This window comes from Oncorhynchus tshawytscha, linkage group LG10 (assembly GCF_018296145.1).
Source record: "Oncorhynchus tshawytscha isolate Ot180627B linkage group LG10, Otsh_v2.0, whole genome shotgun sequence".
Classification (NCBI taxonomy): domain Eukaryota; kingdom Metazoa; phylum Chordata; class Actinopteri; order Salmoniformes; family Salmonidae; genus Oncorhynchus; species Oncorhynchus tshawytscha.
The window spans coordinates 53,011,867-53,036,122 of NC_056438.1; the positions used below are offsets into that span (position 1 = coordinate 53,011,867).

The window sequence follows — 24,256 nt, forward strand, 5'->3', positions numbered from 1 at the left end:
CCAAGAGAGAAAGCAAGTAGGCGGCCAGTACGATGCAGAAAAACTTTAGTTAACTATATACAAGTCAGATGTATAGAAGGATCTGATCAGCCTATTGTATATATCAAATCAGGACAAACACATGCAGTAGGGGAATTTTACCAAATTATTTTCTGTTCAAATATCAAGCTGATTATGTTCAATTACAAGTTGTTAATGGTGACCAGTTGAAATGCCCTAGATTGACTTACTGTTTGTTGAAATGCCAGAGTGAGTAGCTAACCTACAACATGCACAGTACCTACTTATATGGTTTGTTGTTGCAGTGTTCACATGTATCAACCTCCTGGTGTTGGAGCTGGATGGTTCAGACCAGTAGCTCATGTTGTTTAAACTGACTGAACCTGACTACCTGTCTGTCTCTCCCTTGCAGTGCGGTGTTCACGTGGACCAACCTCCTGGTGGTGGTGGTGGAGCTGGATGGGTCGGAGCAGGAGGCCCTGGACCTGGTGCCCCTGGTGACCAACGTGGTTCTGGAGGAACACTACCTGATCGTGGGGGTGGTGGTGGTGGTGGACATCGGGGTCATCCCCATCAACTCCCGGGGGGAGAAGCAGAGGATGCACCTCCGGGACGGCTTCCTGGCCGACCAGCTGGACCCCATCTACGTGGCCTATAACATGTAGCCTGCCAGCTGGAGACCTACTAGACCATAGACAAGGCCTTGAACCGACGGGCCGAGCTTTATGTACATACTGCAATGCAACAGGACCTCTGGTCTCTGAGGAGGGGGAGAGGACGTGAGTCCTGGACCCAGGCGCTCGCCTAGTTTGTGGGACGTTGTCGCTAGTTCAAAACAAAAACGCCTAGAATTGTCAGGAACAGGAGACTGGTTAGTGTAGTGAAAGATTGGAATGGAAGGAGCTCTGTGTGTCAGTGATGGGAGAGGAGCCAGTCTAGTTTATTAGATTTTAGCTTTTTTGGTTCATTGCTTTAAGTGTGTATATATTTTCATGTTATGTATTGCTGAAGTCGCTCGCTTTTTTTATCTGCCCTCTAAGAGGTTAGGGTATTTTTTAAGAATATTTACAAGCTGTGGCAAATGGTATTTTATGTTGACCTTTTTTTATATCAGTCATTACAAATACAGATATGTTTTGATACAGGACATATCAATTTTGTGCTTGAACTTTACAATATGAGGTACAATATATTGTTTTTTTTTGTTTTTTTACAATTACGTTTTTAGTTCTGTGCTAACATTTATTTTTCTGTGACAACTGTCCCAACTACAAGGGAAACCAGTGAGAAACCAGTGTGATTATTTCAACTACAGCAGCCTTTTACTCAGTTGTCATGTTCAATATCATTATACTTCAATTGAAGGAAAACACTATGTTATTTCATATCATGTAAGTATGTACAAAAACTGATTTTAATTTATTTTGTTCACTTTAGAAGTATATGAGAGAGGACATTCAAGAATGTTTTAATCTTGAATATTTGCTAATATAAAAACAAAGCATTGTATTATCTTGAGTGAATACTAGTATCACATCAAGTATATCAAATATAGATCTATATTAATTAAAAAGACCTAGGATTCACCAAGGAAAATGTGTGCAGTTATTGAGAGGACAGTCTGAATCCTTATAGTCATCCCCTTTATGTCCTTCAAACAACGCAACATCTTCAGCTCTGTTTATGTCAGACATCATGCAAGTCGAGAAGTACTGCATTTCAGAGACAAAGAACAGCTCTGAAAAGATCAAAAGCACTTTTTGAGAAATGTCTGTGAGAAGGATGATGGTACAAACGCCTCTGGCGGGAGTGATGATGAGTATGTCTTTGTGCTGGCATGTCAAACACTTGTTTCTGAAACAACAGGTTGGAGATCTTCACCAGAATTTAATAAAAAGTTTAGTCCTTAATATTTTTACATTGAGAGACCAATCAGGGCTCCTATGTTGATGTCAGAGGGGGAAAAGTACAAGACAACACTATTACGGAAACCCTTTAGAGGAATAATTCTTGAGGCAACTTTCATAAGGTGGAAGAGCAGTTTTGGGGGAGAGTGAAACCTTAAATCTGTGTGGAAACATACATGATTTGACGGTAAAGTTCATGGCTAAGAATGTTTTATTTCAACACATTAGAATCTTTAAAAGCACTTTCTAGTATCTACACAGCATTCTTTTTATTGGCAAGAATGACCCTGACTTTTTTTTTATATATTAAAAAAATGTCTGAACTGAGTTGGCATAAGTCTTTCAATTAAATAAATATTTCAATGATTTTGACTATAAAATGTTTGTTTATTGCAGCAGTACACAGTGTTTAAATTTTAGCAGAGCCATTAGGGTTAAGTGCCCTGCTAAAGGGCACATTGACAGATGTTAACTGGTCGGCTCGGGATTCAAACCAGCGACCTTTTGGTTATGGGCCCAACGCTCTTAACTGCTAGGCTACCTACCTGCTGTTTCAGAGGTTGCATCTCAATGTAATTCTATCATATGCCCAAGCATATTTGATATGTTACATATGAGATTTTGGGTTTTGTTAACTTGGTTCATACACACATTACATAGCAAGTTTTCCATATCTTCTATGGTAGTGTAATGTATAATGAATCAAAGCCATCAATCAATCAGTTTGCTCTATTACAACTTTAAAAAGATATTTAACCAAGAATGATTGATGCGAAATAACAAATACTGAGTCAGCCAGCCTTAACAGCGCAGTCTGTGCACATCTGAACTATTTAATGTTTTGCCACTTGTTTTATTTTGAAAGGCTTATCTCAACAGAGGCAATGCATTCTACTCACAAACATTACAGTGAACCGTTTCTAGAGATTTACAAAGTAACAGATGAGTGTGTGCTAAGCTCATAGCCCTCGGTTGAGACACACGTTTATACTGTTTCATAGTTGTTCATTGAAAAATTATAATTGTCCCATCCTATACTTGTCGCAGTGCTGTAAATCTACTTGTTGCAAATTCATCTGGTACACTGCTGATATTTGGTGGCTTTCATTAAAGAGGTATAGATCTGAGCCGTTCCTATTGTGAAAAGGTTTACACAGGTCTACCCATATGAAAATCTAATCTGAAGATATGTATTACGGTTTTCAAAATGTATTACAAAATCCATCAACTATGGCAACTTTCATACATGCATATATTTGTTTGAGTGTAGTGAAATATGGAAGGGATAATCGAGGGGCTATGCGTTCTATGGAAAATAGTGAACGATGAGCAATGTGCTAGCGGCGTTGCATTATTTTCCAGAGAATGCAGAGCCTCATGTTGATTATCCCTTTTTATACCGCTGCAAAAATGTGTTAATTTGCAGGTACAAATGTTTCAACATCCACTGAAGTAGCTAGCAAGTTAGTAGTAGTAACCAAACAAACATACTTGCTAGTTAGCTAACAAACCATCAGTCCTAGCTTGCTGTTATGAAAATCGATTTAACAATGGGAAATGTTTTAAATTCAACTTTCGCTTTTAAAAGCAGATCAAACATAGAACATGTAATGAACTACAGCCATTGAATTATACCATGCGTAATAGGGAAATAATGCACGCTCTAGAATGCCCTTCAAGCCAATCAGAAACAAGTATTCAACAATGTCATGGTATAAGTTACAAGAATAACTATTTCAGTGTTTGCACATTGGAGCATTTAATGGAAGTAGCACAATATAGTCTTTCTAATTCATGTAGTATATTTTGACAGATTTAAATAGGCTCCTTATATTTGGGATTTTGACATCTTTTTGTAATGAAGTCCTAATTTTGGGAATAGGTTTACATGTTTGCTTTTAGTGGTTATTCAGTTAATTTATTTCCAGAAGAAAGTCTTAGGCCTACTGTATCTACATGTTTGGGAACATTGATATCTTCAAATAAAACATTTTTCGGTATGAAGAAAACAGCTGTATTGGAAATCTAGAACTCACTTGTGAGCAAGTTTGCATGGTTGAATGTAAATACTGTTGGTGGCTGAAAACAAATACAATTAAAGCCGGGATTTTATTATATCGCAGCTTTTAAAAGCAATGTGGGAGTGAGGAGATGGGAGAGGCATGAGGAGATGGGAGAGGCATGAGGAGATGGGAGAGGCATGAGGAGATGGGAGAGGCATGAGGAGATGGGAGAGGCATGAGGAGACGGGAGAGGCATGAGGAGACGGGAGAGGCATGAGGAGACGGGAGAGGCATGAGGAGACGGGAGAGGCATGAGGAGATGGGAGAGGCATGAGGAGATGGGAGAGGCATGAGGAGATGGGAGGCAGGATTTGCAGCGCGATCTGCTTCACAAATAGAACTTGACTTCTATTTTAGCCCTTGGCAATGCAGACGCTCGTTGGCGCATGTCAGCAGTGTGGGTGCAATAATTGAAGATTATAGATTTCTAAATGTATTTGCGCGAGCGGTGTAGTCAGGGTGTTACAGTCCGACTACACCGCTCGCATCGCAAAATAAATTTAGAAATATATATTATTAAATTATTGCACCCACACTACTCATGCACACCAAGGAGTGTCTGCGTTGCCAAGGGCTAAAAAATAAGTCAGTTCTATTTCTGACGCAGATCGAGCTGCAAGTCCTGCCTCACCCATCTCTTCACTCGCAATATAAAATCAAGAGAAGGAAAAGCCTGGAAGGAAGAGAGATGACTAGAAATGATTCAGTTGATCGTTTTATGTGTGGATTAATTGTCTGAGTAGAGGACCTCCGTGCATTTCAGGTAAAATAACTCAATGTTTATATTCTAGGACAAATTTTCTAGCTAAATTGCCATAAACTTAATGCTTTTCGACCTGTCCCCAAATTAATGTAATTGGTTCAGAGTTTGTTTTGATATTTAATTAACCTGCGTGTCGTGATCGCGTTTGGTGTGGGGGGGACTAAATATATTTATGCACGATGACGCACGCGCAGCCAGTCTGGGTTCCGTGTTAGGAGACTGTTTGGGAAACTAATCAAGCTTGCGTAGGTTCATTCAAGTGCGAGAAAGGGCTGCGTTAGTTTGAATTCAATTTAAAGGCGATGTTCGTGTCCGCAGTGACTGCATTCACGGTAAACGCTGCATATGTCGGCTCAATAGGAAATTACCTTAAAATGTTTTACGAGGATCTTTCTCGATATGGAATGAATCCAGCACAAAGTCTTTCATCGCGGTGAAAGCGAAACAAATGACTTATTTGAATCATCTTCATGTCTTTGGCGAACTCTCATTTTCCCCAACGTTGGCTATATGGAAGTAATGTTTTTCACATCCTATAATCACAACCATTAATTTAGTGTTGACACTACCTGCCTTTTTCAAGAATAGGGCCGAGATTTAACCGGATTGCCCTTTTTCGGCAATGTTTCCGCTTTCACGGTAAACATGCATGTCGGTTCAATTGAAAATGACCTGTAAATGTCAAGCACACTTACAGGGATCTACCATTGATCGGATTGAATTCTAGCCTATAGTAAGGCCAACAATATGAGAAAAAGTATGTTTGAAAATATTTGTTTTGCGCAGCAAACATTGTTTTACTGATCCAAAAAGTACTTTGAAGTTCAAGAAAAATATTTTTCTGTCTTACCCTGGAAACTTTTAGATATTTCTCAGGTTTCAAACCAAATGGCACCCATTTATTCATTTAGTGAACTACTTTTGACCAGGGCCCATTGCTTCCGTTGCTTCAATCCATATCATGGATGTTCAGCGTTATTGAAATTTAAAGGCAGTGTTCCCGCGTCAGCGAAGACTGCATTCACGGTACACCCAGCAATATGTTGGCTCAATCAGAAATTACCTGTACATTTCTAACCACTCAATCTGTAACGCTTCAGTGATAGCTTGAATAGAGCCCTAAAATACCCTCAGATGGACATAAATGAATACTCAACTACAGGAACTTTTTGATACATTTATTCTCCATGTTAGCACATAGAATATATTTATATACACATATTGCTAGCTAAAGCGTTAAAATGCCAGTAGCATAGAACATTTTAAAGGTCGACCTTGGACAAAAACACTTTAAAACTGTATAACTGATCAATGCACGTTCAAAATTGTTTGGCTTCAGAAATGCCAAGTCTTACCGACGTCTACAGCTTCTGTCTAAAAACAAATCCTGTGAAATGACGTCAACACATACTGGATAAGTTATTGGCTAGTGACAAGTTTAGCTAACGAACTAGCTACGTTGGAATGACGTCGATTAACCACAAAGTACACCCCATTTCTGTTTGAAAATTGAGAACGAGACGGACCATTTTTCGTGCCCAAAGTCGACCTTTAAGCCACGATTAACAGTATACATATTGGGGGGGGGGTTTAGTTGTAGTCATGTGTGAGACGTTACCCTTTTCTCGACAGAAAATAGTGAGAATTTGCTAGAATGCAATTTGAAGGGCATTTTCAGGAAGTACAACGCTCTTTTAAAATGAGAGAAAAATGGAACATAATATGCACATCGTACTCATGCAAGTTTCCAGAAATACTTTAAAACGTGAATGACATCAAAATATTTCCACAAAGGGAAATAACTAATTAATACTGGGATGGACAAATACATCCTCTATCAGTAAGCCAATACAATTATCAGATCGGATTTAACTCCTATGCAACAACACTTTCCAAAGTGCAGACAAAGTTTTCGAAACAATGAAGACCAAACATTTGTGTTAAGAGGAGTGGTTGAGGTCTGGACAGTGATACTCACCTCAGTAATAGATAGACAGTTGACCAGTTAAGAAGAACTGCAGGGGTCTACTGGTTTTCAAGGCAACATATCAACAGCTTAATCTGATTCCCAATTACATTGGTCCTCTCTCTTAGCCTTACTAATAGAGGGCAGATGAGTTAACTACTGCCAGTGGTGAACTACTTGCAAACCTCAGCATTGTTAATAACTTCCATTAGAATGCACCATCAGTGTGTGTTGCCTTTAATCGCATTAGAATGACATGGTGTAAAGGAACCAGTTTATTTACATGTGCAACCATGACAAACAGAATATGATTTTGTTAACACCATGAGACAGGGAGAGAAAGATTGTGGCATTCGTGCAGGGCATGCATGATTCTGTTCAGTCTCCTGAGGAAGTGTATCAGGATTAAACAGAACATGATTACATGTGGCAAATCAGGCAGTTTGTTCATTACTTCTAAAACATTACACTGCTTCTCTGTTTGAAAAACAACAAAACAGACTATGGGTTAGGGTAAGAGATTGAAAAGAAAGTCTACGCCATTATTTGTCATCATGTTCTAACGAATACAAAAAATTGTGTTAGCTCTGAAAAGTGATACACTTTGTCGGAGCTACCGGAAGAGAGAGAGTTGCCATCATTGAAAACCGGGTGTCCAAAACTAGGCAAAATGAATGCAGGGGATGACCTTTCCTCTGTTCAGTCAGCTCTTCATAACTGAGGAAACAGTCACATGGACTTACAATAATGGCTGACTTCCCAAGTAGCCTCTTGGTTAGTACTTCTGTTCTAAATAAAATTGGCAATTACATTACCCTTTAAGAAATGATCCAAGACATGTTAAGCAAAGGATAATAACATTGCACACCATTCAGACTCCAGTAAGAAAAAATTAAAAGTACTAAAAGATAAGCCTGATCACCGTTGATATTTGCATATTTTATATTGGTCCATCCGTATTCATTGTCTATGGTGAAACCGAGATACTTTGCAAGCTTCTTATTTTTCTAGTAATAAAAATGTGTAACTATCAACATGCACATCTCTTCACTCAGAATATGAGGATAGTTTTGAAAAAACAGGCACTGACCACCAACAGCATAAGCAGTGAATGTCTAACTAGTCACTGAGCATTCTAAAACCGTACTTACAGTGAACATCACAATAACCATGGCACTGGTGCCAACCATAAACAAGAGGGGGAAAAACAGCACGCACTTTCTCTTAAGATACGGTTTAACAAATGTCATTTTTGGCAATATTACAAAGCATTTGGGTCATGAAATTAAATGTGCAAACGGTCAAATTATGAAGGAACCTCTCTAAGATCCAGCTCAGTAAAGATTGCTATATATTCCCAAGAAATGTATAACTTTTTCTTTAATTCATAAAAATTACAGTATATTCAAAATGTGCATAATAACAAAGGGAAGATTTGTCAGCATCTTTATAGCTGACTTCATAACCCTGTTCCCAACGATGTTTAAGAGACTTGAAAATGGATAAAAACAATAAAAAGGTGTTATTTACCAAAATATGTTCATGATAAAATCATGCAAAAATTTTATGGATCATTTCCTTTTTTCACAATTACATTTTGTTTCTCGTGATTTTCAGCATTTTAAAAAATATTTTCTGTATGAAAGCAGAGCTTATTCAACACTGCAATAGTACTTACGGTATAAAGATCGACTGTAATATTCATTGTTAAACATTAACAGTAAGAAAAGTGAAAAAAATGCAGGTAATAAAATGTTTTCAGTTAATGTTCATCTGTTACTAGACACTTAAATAACACATTCTGCAACATAGGTCAAATTAGCACTTCATAAAAATAAAATAAAAAAACAATCATTCGAGCCATGCTCTTGATAATATATATATTTTTAAAATCGATACACTGGGTATATTAAATAAAGTACTGAAATAAAATGAAAATAGCTATTTTTTTCCCCGCATATATTCGGTCCAGAAAGTGTTCAGGAAGTCAGGTAGGGGCGTGGTTGGGTAAGTTACATCAGGGGAGAGCCAATGGGGGGGGGGGTTGTTGTTCATCTCTTCCTGCGGCAGGTGCGTTTGTGGTCGGCGTGCCAGTGCTCCTGTTGACACTTGATGGAGCAGTAGGAGGTGTTCCAGCAGCAGTGGTACATGGCTTCCTCCTCACAGTTATAACACTGGAGGATAAACACACAGTCAGAACTGACATGGCTTCCTCCTCACAGTTATAACACTGGAGGATAAACACACAGTCAGAACTGACATGGCTTCCTCCTCACAGTTATAACACTGGAGGATAAACACACAGTCAAAACTGACATGGCTTCCTCCTCACAGTTATAACACTGGAGGACACACACACAGTCAGAACTGACATGGCTTCCTCCTCACAGTTATAACACTGGAGGATAAACACACAGTCAAAACTGACATGGCTTCCTCCTCACAGTTATAACACTGGAGGACACACACACAGTCAGAACTGACATGGCTTCCTCCTCACAGTTATAACACTGGAGGATAAACACACAGTCAAAACTGACATGGCTTCCTCCTCACAGTTATAACACTGGAGGATAAACACACAGTCAAAACTGACATGGCTTCCTCCTCACAGTTCTAACACTGGAGGATAAACACAGTCAGAACTGACATGGCTCCTCTTTAGGCTTGAATTTTTTCGTACATTACTGTGATGTAATTTGTGAATACCACTTTAACAAATAACTAATTTGCTATTAAGTCACTGTCATATTCAATTGATACATTATATTGACTATGTCTAGTTCTGCTCTAATTATGTATTGGCCTTTTGGTTATGGAGTTAAAAATCCCAAAAGGTCAAAGATGTGCTTAGCTACCACTGTAGGTAGTGGGGTGTGGGACAAATCCATTAAAAAAACAATGAATGAACTGTGCGTGTCCAAATATTTTTGGGGATTTAGCCCCTCAGGTCTCAACAGACTGAGCTATGTGTGGTAGAGAAAACGAGGGAAAGAGAAGGCTCTCACTCACCCACTGCTTCTTCTTGGTGGTGGAGATGAGCTGCTTGTGCTGGGCCACCATCTTCTTCACCTCCTCCACCAGCTCCTCCTTACACTTCTCCTTCACCGTCTTACACTTTCTCTCCATCTCAGCCTGGCCCCCCGACACTGCCTTGCTCACCGCCTGCCTCTTCTCGTCCTCCATCTCAGAACGCAGCTGGAGACACACACCACAGAAAATGAGCCTCAACTTTGATACCTGTGGTATACTTGTGTGTTAGCGTGTTACCTTTTCTTTAAGAATAATTCAATAAAAGCTTTTCTCAGTGTCCTACTGTTCTATGTCCTACTCAGTCTAAATCCCCCAGTCCCTCACCTTCTCCAGGGCCTCTCAGACCCCCTCAGTCTAAATCCCCAGTCCCTCACCTTCTCCAGGGCCTCTCGGACCCCCCCAGTCCCTCACCTTCTCCAGGGCCTCTCGAACCCCTCAGTCTCAATCCCCCAGTCCCTCACCTTCTCCAGGGCCTCTCGGACCCCTCAGTCTCAATCCCCCAGTCCCTCATCTTCTCCAGGGCCTCTCGGACCCCCAGTCCCTCACCTTCTCCAGGACCTCTCGCACCCCTCAGTCTCAATCCCCCAGTCCCTCACCTTCTCCAGGGCCTCTCGGACCCCTCAGTCTCAATCCCCCAGTCCCTCACCTTCTCCAGGGCCTCTCGGACCCCTCAGTCTCAATCCCCCAGTCCCTCACCTTCTCCAGGGCCTCTCGAACCCCTCAGTCTCAATCCCCCAGTCCCTCACCTTCTCCAGGGCCTCTCGAACCCCCTCAGTCTCAAACCCCCAGTCCCTCATCTTCTCCAGGGCCTCTCGAACCCCCAGTCCCTCACCTTCTCCAGGGCCTCTCGAACCATGCGCTCCGTCTCCCTCTTGTTGTCAGCCTTCATCATGTCCTTGACATCATTGAAGATCTTGGTGTACTTCTCGTGGCACATGTTCTGGCAGGCTCCGTCAGAGGTGGTCTGGGTGCTGCGGTGTAGGCTGCGTGGCGAGGTGGCTGAGGCCTTCTTGGTCTGCGTGGAGACAGACAGCTTCTCTGGCTGGTGGGGCGTCGTCACAGGGATCTCCTGGCTGCTGCTCACAGCCTCCATCTCAGGCTCCGGGTCCTGGGGGAAGAGAGGTCAGAGATGGTGTTAGAGATGGAGAGAGAAACAAGCAAACAAACATAGAAACAGACACACGCATACATCTCCCTACCCACACACACACACACACAGAACCCCCACCCCTCACACACAAACACTAAGTACTTGATTCAATCCATATCGCAAAGTTTAGTGCGATTGAACTTTAAAGTCAATGCGGAAACTGCACTCACGGTAAACGCTGCGTATGGCAGCTCAAATCGGAAATTACCTTTAAATGTCAAGCGCGCTATATGCGACAGAGAATAAATCAAGCCCTAAAACACTTCAAATGAAACACACAGACACATACCATGGTAACACACTGGCTAAGGTGACCGTACAACAGTAGTGTTGGGATACTTACAGTGGCTTCCTCTTTGGGCTCAGGAGCTTGACTGCGACGGCTCTTCTTTGCTTTAGGCTCCTGCCTGTCTGGCTGATGGTCTCGGTCTGCCTGTCTGTCTGCTTTCTGCTGGGGAGAAACACAACATATTGGATTACAGTAGCGCAGTATCAGAGATGTCTAACACCTCTGTTGGATAAGCATTTCCGTTACCACGGCAACCATTCGAGCCTGAGCCATAACAATACAGATGGTGTTTGTGTTGACCCTCACATTCTCAAATCATTGAAATTCCTCCTAATTTATTACAGGACCTGTAATATTAAATTAGCTACTAAAAACACACCAGAGCAGCTTTTAGTGAGCTTATTTTCAACATGCAAATAAAAAATACCTATGTATGTATGTATGTGAGAGAGTGTGTGTGTGATGCTAGTGCATGCATACGTACATGTTTGACCTGATCGTTGCTGGTGGAGGAGATTGAGTACTCTGCCTCCTCCGGCCTCTCTGTCAGCCTCTCTTCTCCGTCTCCTCTCCTCTCCTCCAGCCTCTCCACCGCCTTGGTTTTCCAGAAGCGGCCCTCCCTCTGAAAGCATTGGGACAGCTCTAGCTCATCACAGGCCTTCTTCCAGCTCGCGCTGCGCTTCACCTGCAGCTGCTGCACCGACACCTTGATGTCCTGGATGTTGTCTGCAGGGATCCACGCTCTGGGGACAAGGAGGAGGGGGAGGGACAACCGTCAGAGCAGCCAGGGAATCTCTCAAAGCTCCATAGCCAGGGGAAAATATATTGCATGGATAGCAAGATGCCTTGCTCTGGCCAAACGCTACGCCATGCCCACGGACATTAGTTTCTTCTCCGCAGAGTCTGGATCTGAGTACCTACCGACCCTTCACCGAATGTGAACACATTCAGGGCCGTCTGATTGGTACAGAAACCGATGAGTTGGGCCAGAGCCAGAACACACGTGGGTAAAGTGGAGGTTTTGAAATTCGTCACTAGCTTTGATACTCTGACTTTGTTTGGTACAACACCCCTCGTCACCACAAAACAACTTCAGCGACGACAGTATCAGACTGAAGTATGTAACGAACGACAGAGGAGCAGAAGAATTCCGTTTGAGCAGTCAGCCTAGAAATGATAAGAGTACAGACAAGAAATTCTGGGTGTTCGAAAGTTTAAAATGATCCACTATGATATATCCGCCGCTCTGCGTGTCAATACAGTTGGCCCTCAGATCCAGAGACTCATGTCCTAGTGATAAGGCTGTTGCATAAGTAGCCGCACGATAACTATGCCCTGTCTATCAGCACGAGTGTGATGGCTGACCTCTGGTGGTAGATGAGTTCTAGCACCTTAGTGCACTCCTTTTGATGAACATTTTGGTTGAAAATAGTGAGCTACATAGGGAATACAGTGCCACTTGGGACGCAGCCTCTGTATCCGTGTGATGGCTGACCTCTGGTGCTGGTGGCCAAAGAAGCGGACGTCCACCTGATTGTCCTCTCTCTGCAGGACCTTGGCCGGCCAGTAGCCAAAGCCCTTCATCTTAGCCCACACAACCTCATGATTAGGAGTCTGCAACAACAAGCACAACCCCAGATCAGCACAGGGCAAAACGACACCAGATAATACACACATACAATTCATTAAACTTTATTTGTCCCCTTATGGCAATTCTATTGGGGCAATAACGTTTCAGACATAGCACTAACATTACGGCCAATATTACATTGAGTTGATATCTTGATCATTTCAACAATCAACGCCCCAGGAGCATTGAAGGCAAGACCGCTTGATACTCACACAGGGGTAGCAGAACCAGTTGTCAGGCCGAGCGTTGGACAGGAAGAAGCAGTTCTTACACAGCATCAACTCGTTCAGCTGGAGAGAGAGCGAGACGTGGAGCGAATGATGAAGAGACACAGAGAACAGCTGCCCTGCCACTCACAACACAACCACCTAGAATACTACAATACAAATCTGTCACATTTAGTTCAGAAAAGAAAAAGGGGAAAAAATGGTTTACCTCATGGCATGTGTCACTGTAGAGCAACCGTGCTATTTCAGCCTGGTCACTATGAACTGCAACAAGAACAGGTTTCGTTAACGTTGGGAAAATAACATTGAAGTACATTGTAAGGATTTTGTTCCATTGAACATGCCACCACAAATGCATTGTGACTACATAGAGAGACATGATCCTCCTCATTTTTTGGAAGACAAATCAATAACAGTTCAGACTTCGTGCTTCCTTCAAATTACATATCTGCCACAACTATACGGTCTTATTTTCTAAGCTGTAGCTGTAGTAGGAAGGAAATCTGACAGCAAAACTTGCTCTTCACAGATGTTTCCCACATGGAACCTTATTCCCTATATAGTGCACGACTGTAGACCAGAGCTCTATGGTCCTTGGTCAAACGTAGTACAGTATAAAGGGAATAGGATGCCATTTAGGACGCAACCCATAATAACAGCATGGTTGTGAACGACACACACACCCCCCCACCTCCAAACAAGATGGCGGTGTTGTGCACGATCAGCTGGGCATCTGCCTTGAACTCGTCGAAGCTCTTGTATTTCCCCTCGGTTAGGTTCTGCAACACATAGACAGCGATACAGAGAGAGAGAACACAAAGAGGACTATTCATTCACACTGGGTAGGGCAGCAGAGAGGGGGTTGTGTGGTGCAGTTGCAGTACCATAAGAGACCAGAGGAGGGCAGTGCACCACAGACCCAGAGACCGAGACCCAAACCAGGGAGGCGCTGTGCTGTTTTCCAGCCTATCCAGAGGCCTATTCAGCACCAAACAGAAGAAAACCGACTGGAACAGGGAGGGACTAAGCTGAACGTTTTGCTAGTGTGCACTAATGAATACTACCCTGAGACAGTGGCGGGGAGCGCTGTGCTGTTTCCCAGCCAATTTGGCAGGCAGGGCTTGGCTGGTGGGAACTACCAGTGATCACGGTGCAGAGGAGACCTCACTGACGCCCTCGCTGTGACGAGAGGCAATCTGAAAGCCTCAGCTGCACAATCACAGCTTTATACTGGGGCTAAATCTGACGTGCCCTTACACAGACCCTCACCAAACAACATGGACTAAGTCCCAAATAGCACCCTATTCCCTATAGATAAGAAATAGGGTGCCATTTGGGACAGAAAAAAAGTGAAATCCTGTGTTCAGCAGTGTATTGCGGGGAGTTACCTCCTGAATGTTGGAGACGTCCAGCGTGGTATGGATGAGCCTTCTGTACATCGGGTGTTGAGTGTCTTTGCCTTTCTTGTTCAAGTCCACGGCCTACAGTGCCAGGAGAGAAATAATATGATTTATGGGATGCCGTGCTTCTACACCTGCATTGCTTGCTGTTTGGGGTTTTAGGCTGGGTTTCTGTACGGCACTTTGAGATATCAGCTGATGTACGAAGGGCTATATAAATACATTTGATTTGATGGGCGAAAAGGAGGAGGGGAGCTGGGATTAACCCTAGCCATTGTGGTGGGACATTTTACTGGCCTTGATTTAAAGTGGAGTAAAACATGGCAGAGCTCTGATTCAATACAGTGTAGCATTCCAAATGGCACCCTCGGAGCCCTATAGGAGGGCTGGTCAAAAGTAGTGCACTATATAGGGAATAGGGCGCCATTTGGGATGCAATCAGTGCCACAGCCTGGTCCTGCATCCCTACCCTGAACATAAAACGAACTGCAACACTCACCCTCTCTTTCATGCGCTGAATGATAAAACGCAGGTATCTGCACATCTCCTGCTTGTTCAGGTTCTTCTTTTTACTACCCTAGAGAGAAAGAGAGAATGACTCTGTAACCCATCCAGCTCTCTATTCAAACCACGTGTAGCTAGCAGTAAATTGGAACTGATGAGAGCTAACTGAGTATATAATATGTTATATTGTCACATACACCGGATAGGTTCAGTTAAATGTGTTGTTTTACAGGTTCAGCCATAGTAGAACGGCACCACTGGAGCAAACTAGGGTTAAGTGCTTTGCTCCAGGGCACAGACAGATTTTCCCCCTTGTCGGCTCAGGTATTCGAACTAGGTTTGCACATATTGGGGAATATTCAGGTGGAAATTTTCCGTGGGAATTAACAGGAATATATGGGAATTAATGGAAATATATGCAAATTAATATTAATACCATTTAAATGTAGATTTTTTTTGCATTGGATATATTTACCATAGCATATAGAGAGAGACAAACAAACCTTTCACCTTTTAAGTAGACATAATTGCAAATGATTCAATCCTTCCAATAGAAAAAATAAATAAAAATTGTTATGAATTGAACTTTAATTAAATGAGTTGACTCTTCACATGGGATGATTTCACCAAAAAACAAAAGAAAGGGAATATTGAATGATCCCCAATGATCCATCGCATCTCCCAAACCGTTTTCAACATACATCTGTAAAAGGATAGTCGAGAAACTAAAGTATTAGTTGTCTACTTCTCAGGCTTCCATGTCTTCTCCCTGGACCTCCTCAATGTCCACGTCTTGAACATCAGACTCTGAGGCCTCATCTTCACTGTCACTTTCCAACCTTGTTGAGCAGTACAGATTGCTTCTCTTACATCTGCAGGAAGAGTCTGAACATCAGACAGGATGGCATTATCTCCCTCAATGGCTATTGGTTTCAGGAGTGTCAGGCTGCTTACCACTCTCTTCCAAAATACATAATTTAGGAGGATCCTCTTGATGGGGCTGTCCATATCGGCAGACTGTGAAATGGCCATTTCTTGGAGAGGCTCCTTCCCCTCCAGGAGACTGTCAAACATGATGACAACACCACCCCAATGGGTGTTGCTGGGCAGATTCAATGTGGTGGTGCTCTTATTCTTCTCACTTTGCTTGGTGAGGTAGATTGCTGCTATTATTTGATGACCCTTCACGTACCTAACCATTTCCTTGGCTCTCTTGTAGAGTGTAACCATTGTTTTCAGTGCCATGATGTCCTTGAGGAGCAGAGTCAATGCATTAGCAGCACAGCCAATGGGTGTGCTGTGAGGGTAGGACTCCTCATCTTTAGACCAAGCAGCCTTCATGTTCGCAGCATTCGGTCACCAGTGCAAATACCTTCTGTGGTCCAAGGTCATTGATGACTGCCTTCAGCTCATCTGCATTGTAGAGACTGGTGTGTCTGTTGTCCCTTGTGTCTGCTGTGCTCTTGTAGAATACTGGTTGAGGGGTGGAGATGATGTAGTTAATTATTCCTTGCCCACGAACTTTCGACCACCCATCAGAGATGATTGCAAATACAGTCTGCTTTCTTTATGATTTCCTTGACCTTCACTTGAACTCTGTTGAACTTTGCATCCAGCAAATTAGTAGATGAAGCATGTCTGGTTGGAGGGGTGTATGCTGGGCGAAGAACATTCAGAAATCTCTTCCAATACACATTGCCTGTGAGCATCAGATGTGAACCAGTTGCACACTAAGCTCGAGCAAGACATTCATCAGCATTTCTCTGACCACGTTCCTCCATTGAGTCAAAAGAAAACTTCTGATTCCAGGAGGACCATGAGCTGTTGTTATCGATATGGTGTCTGGTTCAGCATTTTAACCTCAAATAGAAGTAGAGGGACTTTTGTCAGAGGTTGGTTGTTGTGAGCGCTGAGGGGATTTTATGCACTTGGCCAGATGATTCTGTATCTTTGTTGCATTCTTCACATATGATTTGGCACAGTATTTGCAAATGTACACAGCTTTTCCTTCTACATTAGCTGCAGTGAAATGTCTCCACACATCAGATAGTGCTTGTGGCATTTTCCTGTAAAGACGTAGTAGAAATAAATGAGTAAAAAAAACAATACAATTCCATGTACAGATAAATAGTTAAGCAGTTGGATTAAACAACTATTTTGTAAGATAAATGTTTTAAAATGAAACGTGTATGGAAACAGGTGAATTATCACTCCTCTGTTAGCAGGCTCAAGTAAGCTAAAACCCACATGGCAGCAAACACTAACTTGCAGAAAGTTATAGATGATTTAAACACACTTTGCTGTAGGCTACTATTTACTAGTTAACAAAAAGGCATGCATGTCATATAAAATGCATTCACCCCACCCAGTATTTTAATCAAAACTTACCAGAAAGCATGTGGTCCTTGGCTCAGACAGTGAGGTAGTGTGGGCTCAATAGCATCTCATCAGTGTGCAAGATCTTGAGAATCAGCTGCACATGTGACGGAAAAGTGGTGCATGCAGAGGATTGCAATTCCATTGAATTGGGGATAGTTTAACCAAAATATGCCACAAGACCTAGAATTGCCTTACTTGTATCCCACAAAAAAAGGTTCACTGTTATAAGCTAACTTTTTTGATGAATTTATGAATTTCCAGGAAAATTCAGAAAATGTACCGTTAAGTTTCCGACCCTTTGCAACCATAATTCGAGCCAGCAGCCTTTAGGTTACTGGCCCAACGCTCTAACCGCTAGGCTACCTGCCGCCTATAGGAGTACCTACCCTGCACACCACACACTGCCAGTGGGATCCACTGTCCCGGGGCTTGTACTCATCAGACAGGCATTTTAGGTGATAGACACGGAAGCAGTTGTCGCACACAAGCACGTCTCCGGGCAGGTGGCACTCGAAGCAGTACCAGTCGTGGCTCTCCGCCTCCCATTCCTGAAACAGACGGAGCACAGTGGTCGGTGCCCCCCCTCCGCACCGACCTGACGGCTAGACTACACCCCCAGCCAAGGGGCCACTCTTGGCCCCACCACACCAGCTGCTCAACAACACACACCTGTGCTGGGGCTTGACAAAGGCACATCACTGGAACTTTTCAGTTCTATTATCTACAAAACATGTATGTTATATATCCATGTCTCCTTTGAAAAGTGGTCTTCTGACCTCAATGGGACTTCCTGAATAAATACAAGTTAAATAAAACATGAAATCACAAGTTTTTACAGGTAGCCTATACAAACATCACAACAGTTATTGAATGTTTATTTAGTTAGTGAATTCTGACTGACCTCCTCTGGCGGCTCCTTCTCCGTCTGCAATTAAACACCCCCATCATTGATTAATTAACTAACAAATAAACTGTGTGTGTGTGTGTGTGTGTGTGTGTGTGTGTGTGTGTGTGTGTGTGCGCACAGTGGATTGTGTACCATAAAACCTGTGCAAGCCAATGATTCAAAGCACAATCTTTGGATAAACCTCATTGGAAGGAAGGCCTAAGACTAATGTGTGACCATCGCTGAAACATTGGCTTACTAGAAGGCTAGAGGAAGTGTATGTCCCAAATGGCACCCTATTCCCTATATAATGCCCTGGTCAAAAGTAGTGCACTATGAAGGGCATAGGCTACCATTTGGGATGCAGACAAAGTTAATATAAAATCCAGATGTGGTTGTGCATGCATGAAAGGCTGATGGAAGCTAGGGAAGGGTGGGGCAAATTCCTACCAACCTGAACCTGCTGCTCAAACCTTTATGATTTAACCTTCTATAGTATTTCAGGTTTCACTAAGGGGCACAGAGCTAGAAACTACCTGCCTGCCTGGGATGCAAACCAACAACCATGGTAGTCACACTCCTCCTCCACACAGTCTGGAGTGGAAGTCAACAAGGACTGTGTTGTATTGCAACATGTCAAAAACTAGTCTACACCTCCTCACAAAACCATTTCTTTCAGATGTAGAAAGCCAGAAAACCCTTTCCTTCAGATTAAGGAAGCCACAGGACAAACTAACCGACTACACCCCATCAGTGCAGAATCCAACGCCATCTAGGCTCTGCTCAGTTGCTCATGCTCTGTTTAAACCTAGTGAGCTGGAGAACACTCCATCACAGGTGAGCAGAGGAGGAGGAGCACGAACTAACACACAGCCATAAAAAGTCAAAAGGATAAAGGAAAGAGGACAGACCGACAGTCGGTAAACAGTGCCACTCCCAGCCTAGTGGGCTATGAGAGCCCTCCATAAGTTCCTCCATCTCTTCCTGTCCTGGGCCTGGTTTCCCAAAAGCATCTTCAAAGGCTAAGTTCATTGTTAGAACCATCGTAGGAGCATCGTTAAATCTCAGATCTGTTTCCCAAAACCATTATTATTACCGGTGCACTTCAAAACGCTCGTAATCTAACACCTGACCAATCCTGGCTTTTTTTGCACTCCCTTTATACCAAGAAGATCTCCGTGGTTCTCCGTCTCTCAGTGAACTTCAGAATAAAGTTCACAACAGAGTTGCCAATGTCTTTGCAATTGATACATACAAGCGACATATAAAAATATGCTTCAAATGAAAACCGAGATGACTGCGTTAAAATATAAACAGTAAGCAATAGGCCTATTTCAATCATATTGAAACACATTTCATGTTCAATCATTTGAGTTCTATTTTGCTACTTGTAGGCTACTGTCTAATTTGTCTATATATATTTCATGATGTTTAGCCTAAAATGAGTCATTTAGTGCATTTTTATTTGGTAAACATTAGAATAAGCTGCCTCAATATTTGCAGCAGTAGGTGGTAATAGCCCAGCTCTCTAGGAGCTGATCAGTCATCAGTATTGTGAAGAAATTATAATGTAAAGCAAAGATTTTAATGGAGAAAGCTGATCCGAAAGCAGCGCTCGCTTTCTTCCGATCCTATTGCTATCGACACATTCTCCAAAGACGCACTCAATTCTCTCTGCGTGGTTTTGGGAAACGCATGTTACATCTTCGGCCATTGTAGAAAAGATGCATCGTTAAAATACTCGTAAGCCTAAGTAACATTGCTATCGGGAAACTGGGCCCAGGGCTATTTTAGACATTTCTTTCCAGGCGAGAGACCTAGTCTGTTGGTAGTGTTCAGCTCTGTTTCAACAGATCTCCCTCTCTGCGCCTGACCCAGTCATACTGTACAGTCAAGTGTAGAAAGGTACTTCACTGTCCACTCTGTGTCCCTGCCCTATTGTATTCTGAATGAAACGGTCGTTGTGACTTCAAAAAAGGGTGAGGCCTCTGGGGAAGAACTGTCTGTGTCCGATGAAGCTTTCTACCTCACCTGGAGTGTTAAATATCACCATCACAATGGCATGATTTTCCAGTGTGGTGATGGTTATTTCAGAGATCAAGTGAAGGACATCCAACATCCCCATGTAAGAAAAAAAAGGCTGTTGACCATCTACTATAATATAAGGGAGAGGTAACATACAGTACAAGTCAAAAGTTTGGACACACCTACTCAAGGACTTTTCATTATTACTATTTTCTACACTGTAGAATAATAGTGAAGACATCAAAACTATGAAATAACACATATGGAATCCTGTAGTAACCAAAAAAAGTGTTAAACAAATCTAAATATATTTTATATTCTTCAAAGTAGCCACCCTTTGCCTTGATGACAGCTTTGCCCACTCTTGGCATTCTCTCAACCAGCTTCATGAGGTACTCACCTGGAATGCATTTCAATTAACAGGTGTGTCTTGTTAGAAGTTAATTTGTGGAATTTATTTCTTAAACGCGTTTGAGCCTATCAGTTGTGCTGTGACAAGGTAGGGGTGGTATACAGAAGATAGCCCTATTTGGTAAAAGACCAAGTCCATATTATGGCAAGAACAGCTCAAATAAGCAAAGAGAAATGACATCATTACTGTAAGATATGAAGGTCAGTAAATCTGGAAAATTTCAAGTGCAGTCTTCAAGTGCAGTCACAAAAACCATCAGGCGCTATGATGAAACTGGCTCTCATGAGGACCGGCACAGGAAAGGAAGACCCAGAGTTACCTCTGCTGCAGAGGATAAGTTCATTAGAGTTACCAGCCTCAGAAATTGCAGCCCAAATAAATGCTTTACAGAGTTCAAGTAACAGACACATCTCAACATCAACTGTTCAGAGAAGACTTCATGAATCAGGCCTTCATGGTTGAATTGCTGCAAAGAAACCCCTACTAAAGGACACCAATAATAAGAAGAGACTTGCTTGTGCCAAGAAACACAAGCAATGGACATTAGACTGGTGGAAATCTGTCCTTTGGTCTTATGAGTCCAAATTTGAGATTTTTGGTTCCAACCGCCGTGTCTTTGTGAGACACAGAGTAGGTGAACGGATTATCTCTGCATGTGTGGTTCCCACCGTGAAGCATGGAGGAGGTGGTGTGATGGTGCTTTGTCACTGTCGTTGATTTATTTAGAATTCAAGGCACACTTAACCAGCATGGCTTCCACAGCATTCTACAGCGACACGCCATCCAATCTGGTTTGCGCTTAGTGGGACTATCATTTGTTTTTCAACAGGACAATGACCCAACATACCTCCAGGCTGTGTAAGGGCTATGTGACCTAGAAGGAGAGTGATGGAGTGTTGCATCAGATGACCTGGCCTCCACAATCACCCGACCTCAACCCAATTGAGATGGGTTGGGATGAGTTGGACCACAGAGTGAAGGAAAAGCAGCCAACAAGTGCTCAGTATATGTGGGAACTCTGTTGGAAAAACATTCCAGGTGAAGCTGGTTGAGAGAATGCCAAGAGTGTGAAATGCTGTCATCAAGGTAAAGGGTGGCTACTTTGAAGTATGTCAAATATATATTTTGATTTGTTTAATACTTTTTTGGTTACTACATAATTCCATACGTGTTATGTGGGTGCCATTTGGGACGCAGGCATAGTATAGTCAACTAGATGACATCACACACCACCACACCCCTCTGTTCATCAAACCAAACGCATGCCGGAAACACAGAGATCATAACAGTAACACACAGAGGAACGTAGCTACACATCCCTCCCTGAGGAGTTACTACTACTACTACTGCAAAACTACATCTACTACTCACGTACACATCATATATGCTTGCTACAAACCTGCGACTATGTTGGCATTGCTTGTTATGTCACTCAAAAGACATTGCTTTGAAATGTACTACTATAATTCCGAAACTATTTTTCAGAGATGTATATATCTGTAGATTTATTTGAAGTACTGTATGTGTCAAACAAAGCCATGGAGAATATACAGCGTTCACTTTATTTAACCCTGGCAATCAATTCGATGTTTTCATGTAGCTATTTTTAAAGCAACGTTACATGTGTAGATAAGTAGCGAGCAAATATTTAAAGGAAGTCACTTTGATCCATTCCACAAGAAATTGGGCCACCGAGAGACAGCGCTACAATGGGCTTTCTGGAAGATTTTCACATGGAATATCAGCATCTTCTCTGGTGTTAAAACTACTGAGTGTGACATAAAATGGTCTAACCATTTCAAATGAAAAGAGAAATCGTATTTTTAAAACAGTTAAACTAATTCCATGAGTCTATTATCTTCATATTCTATTATAGAGTATGCTGCGCTGTAAAAAGATTCCATAAAATCCAAGATTGCGCTGCAAGTGGCCGAAGTGATTTGTTCGCGAGATGATGTTAGTAAAATAAATTATAGAGATAAAAGCAGAACAAATCAAACCAAAATAAAAAAAACAACGATGCACCCTTACCTTGCTTCCGTCGGCATTGGGCTCCTGTGTGATTGCAAGTGACCCAGAAAGCAATGTTTAAAGTCCTGCTGCTACGGTCAATTGAGCTCTCTTTGGCTGTGTTAACACAAGCAGCCCAACTCTGATGTTTTTTTCACTAATTGGTATTTTGACCTGATGTGAAAAGATCTGACGTGATTGGTGAAAAGATCAATTGGCAGGGAAAGAAATACAAGAATTGGGCAGCCTGTATAAACACAGCCTAAGAGCAGTGCTAGTGTTGACTGAACTGTGTGGGTTCAGTTTGTTTGGTGTATAGCAGAGCTACAGTACAAAAGGAATGTGTGCATACCTATGACTAACAAGTCAGCTTCACATACAGTAAACATTTGAAAAAGATCAGCATGACTTGAATCACCAGGTCATTATAGTCAATGCTGAATTCAGTGCTATAGTTCATAGAACCTCTGAATGACTGATATATAACTAACATGCTGACTACACTGGCCACGCGCCATCCACACAAGACGCGATCAAGACACGCAGGTTAAAATATCAGAGCCAACTGTGAACCAACGATATCAATTTGGGGGCATGTCGAAACACATAAAACATTCATAGACATTAAGCTAGCTTGCTATTGCTAGCTAATTTGTCCTGGGAGATGAGCATGGGGTTTTACCTGAAATGTATGTATTCATTGTTGCTGGATTTTTGTAGAATTTTTGTAGAATACAAATCCGTATGTTTCTCTACTCAGACGATTAATCCACAGATAAAAAGGGAAAACGAGTTTGTTTTTAGTTAATTATCTTTAATTCATCTCTCCTCATTTGTCTTTCAAGAATCCATGTGGGCTTGTATCTTTCTGATATCCAATAAGAATAGGACTTGTGGAGTGTCTAAAATATAACCAAGTTATATTTTAGTGCTTAGCTACGCAGACACTCGTCCACATGAGCGGTGGGGGTGAAATGATTGAATATATGTATGTGTACATTTATTTTGCAACGTGGCCGGTGAGGTTTGCATGTTAGTTGTCTAGCATAGCAGATATACACACACAAGACACTCCATACAAATAAAAAAGATGTAAACATTTAATGAAGGTTTCCTCTGAACCATAGAGGTGTTGATCAGGAAATACACCCCTGTCATACGGGGTTTGTATTATCACTACAGGGTAAAATCCCTCTCTTACCTGCTCGTCTCCAGGCAGCCAGTAGCCCTCCTGTTCGATACCAGCCTTGGAGCCCTTACAGCCCACAGTGAGAGTCTCTACGACCAGGCCATCCTTCACTGCCAGACTCAGCTGCCTGGCTGTCTCCTTTGGGTGCATGCCAAACACACGGCTCAGGTACCTGCACAGACACAGCACACCAACATCACTGTCTCGGCCTGCCTGTGTTCTCTAACAACTCAACTCAACCAAGGGGAAATGCATACACCTCCAGCCAAATATGCAATTCACAAGGGAAATGAGCGAGAACAGAACAGAAGCAGCTCTAGACAAGAGTGCCCACTGCATTGCCAAGGAAGGCATTGCGTTGCCAATTTAAAATCTTGAAGTAGGGCCTGGCCTATCCCCCATAAAAATATTGCTACCTGCATT

The 24,256-nt window shown here is 42.3% G+C and overlaps 2 protein-coding genes across 27 annotated transcripts in view; one reads left to right on the plus strand and one right to left on the minus strand.

Annotated features, from left to right (window-relative positions):
* The window catches only part of LOC112259592 (disco-interacting protein 2 homolog C), a 255,580-nt gene extending 253,293 nt beyond the window's left edge, over positions 1 to 2,287 (plus strand). For all 18 annotated transcript variants that reach the window (XM_042328721.1, XM_042328723.1, XM_042328722.1 and 15 more), the window contains one exon: positions 413 to 2,287. In XM_042328721.1, coding sequence (XP_042184655.1) covers positions 413 to 665 — 253 coding nt within the window. In that variant the 3' untranslated portion in view covers positions 666 to 2,287. The remainder of the gene's footprint in view (positions 1 to 412) is intronic.
* A 3,610-nt stretch (positions 2,288 to 5,897) lies between these two features.
* Positions 5,898 to 24,256, minus strand: part of LOC112260427 (zinc finger MYND domain-containing protein 11) — a 29,216-nt gene continuing 10,857 nt past the window's right edge. For 2 of the 9 annotated variants that reach the window (XM_042328741.1, XM_042328740.1), the window contains exons 3-17: positions 23,846 to 24,005; positions 22,666 to 22,689; positions 18,213 to 18,236; positions 17,698 to 17,859; positions 14,928 to 15,005; positions 14,417 to 14,509; positions 13,720 to 13,807; positions 13,237 to 13,292; positions 13,014 to 13,091; positions 12,667 to 12,785; positions 11,656 to 11,914; positions 11,226 to 11,333; positions 10,565 to 10,840; positions 9,712 to 9,897; positions 5,898 to 8,873 (exon numbers count right to left, since the gene is read on the minus strand). In XM_042328741.1, the coding sequence (XP_042184675.1) occupies positions 8,751 to 8,873; positions 9,712 to 9,897; positions 10,565 to 10,840; positions 11,226 to 11,333; positions 11,656 to 11,914; positions 12,667 to 12,785; positions 13,014 to 13,091; positions 13,237 to 13,292; positions 13,720 to 13,807; positions 14,417 to 14,509; positions 14,928 to 15,005; positions 17,698 to 17,859; positions 18,213 to 18,236; positions 22,666 to 22,689; positions 23,846 to 24,005 (1,834 nt within the window). In that variant the 3' untranslated portion in view covers positions 5,898 to 8,750. The other 7 variants (XM_042328742.1, XM_024435523.2, XM_042328746.1 and 4 more) reach the window with 7 other exon arrangements.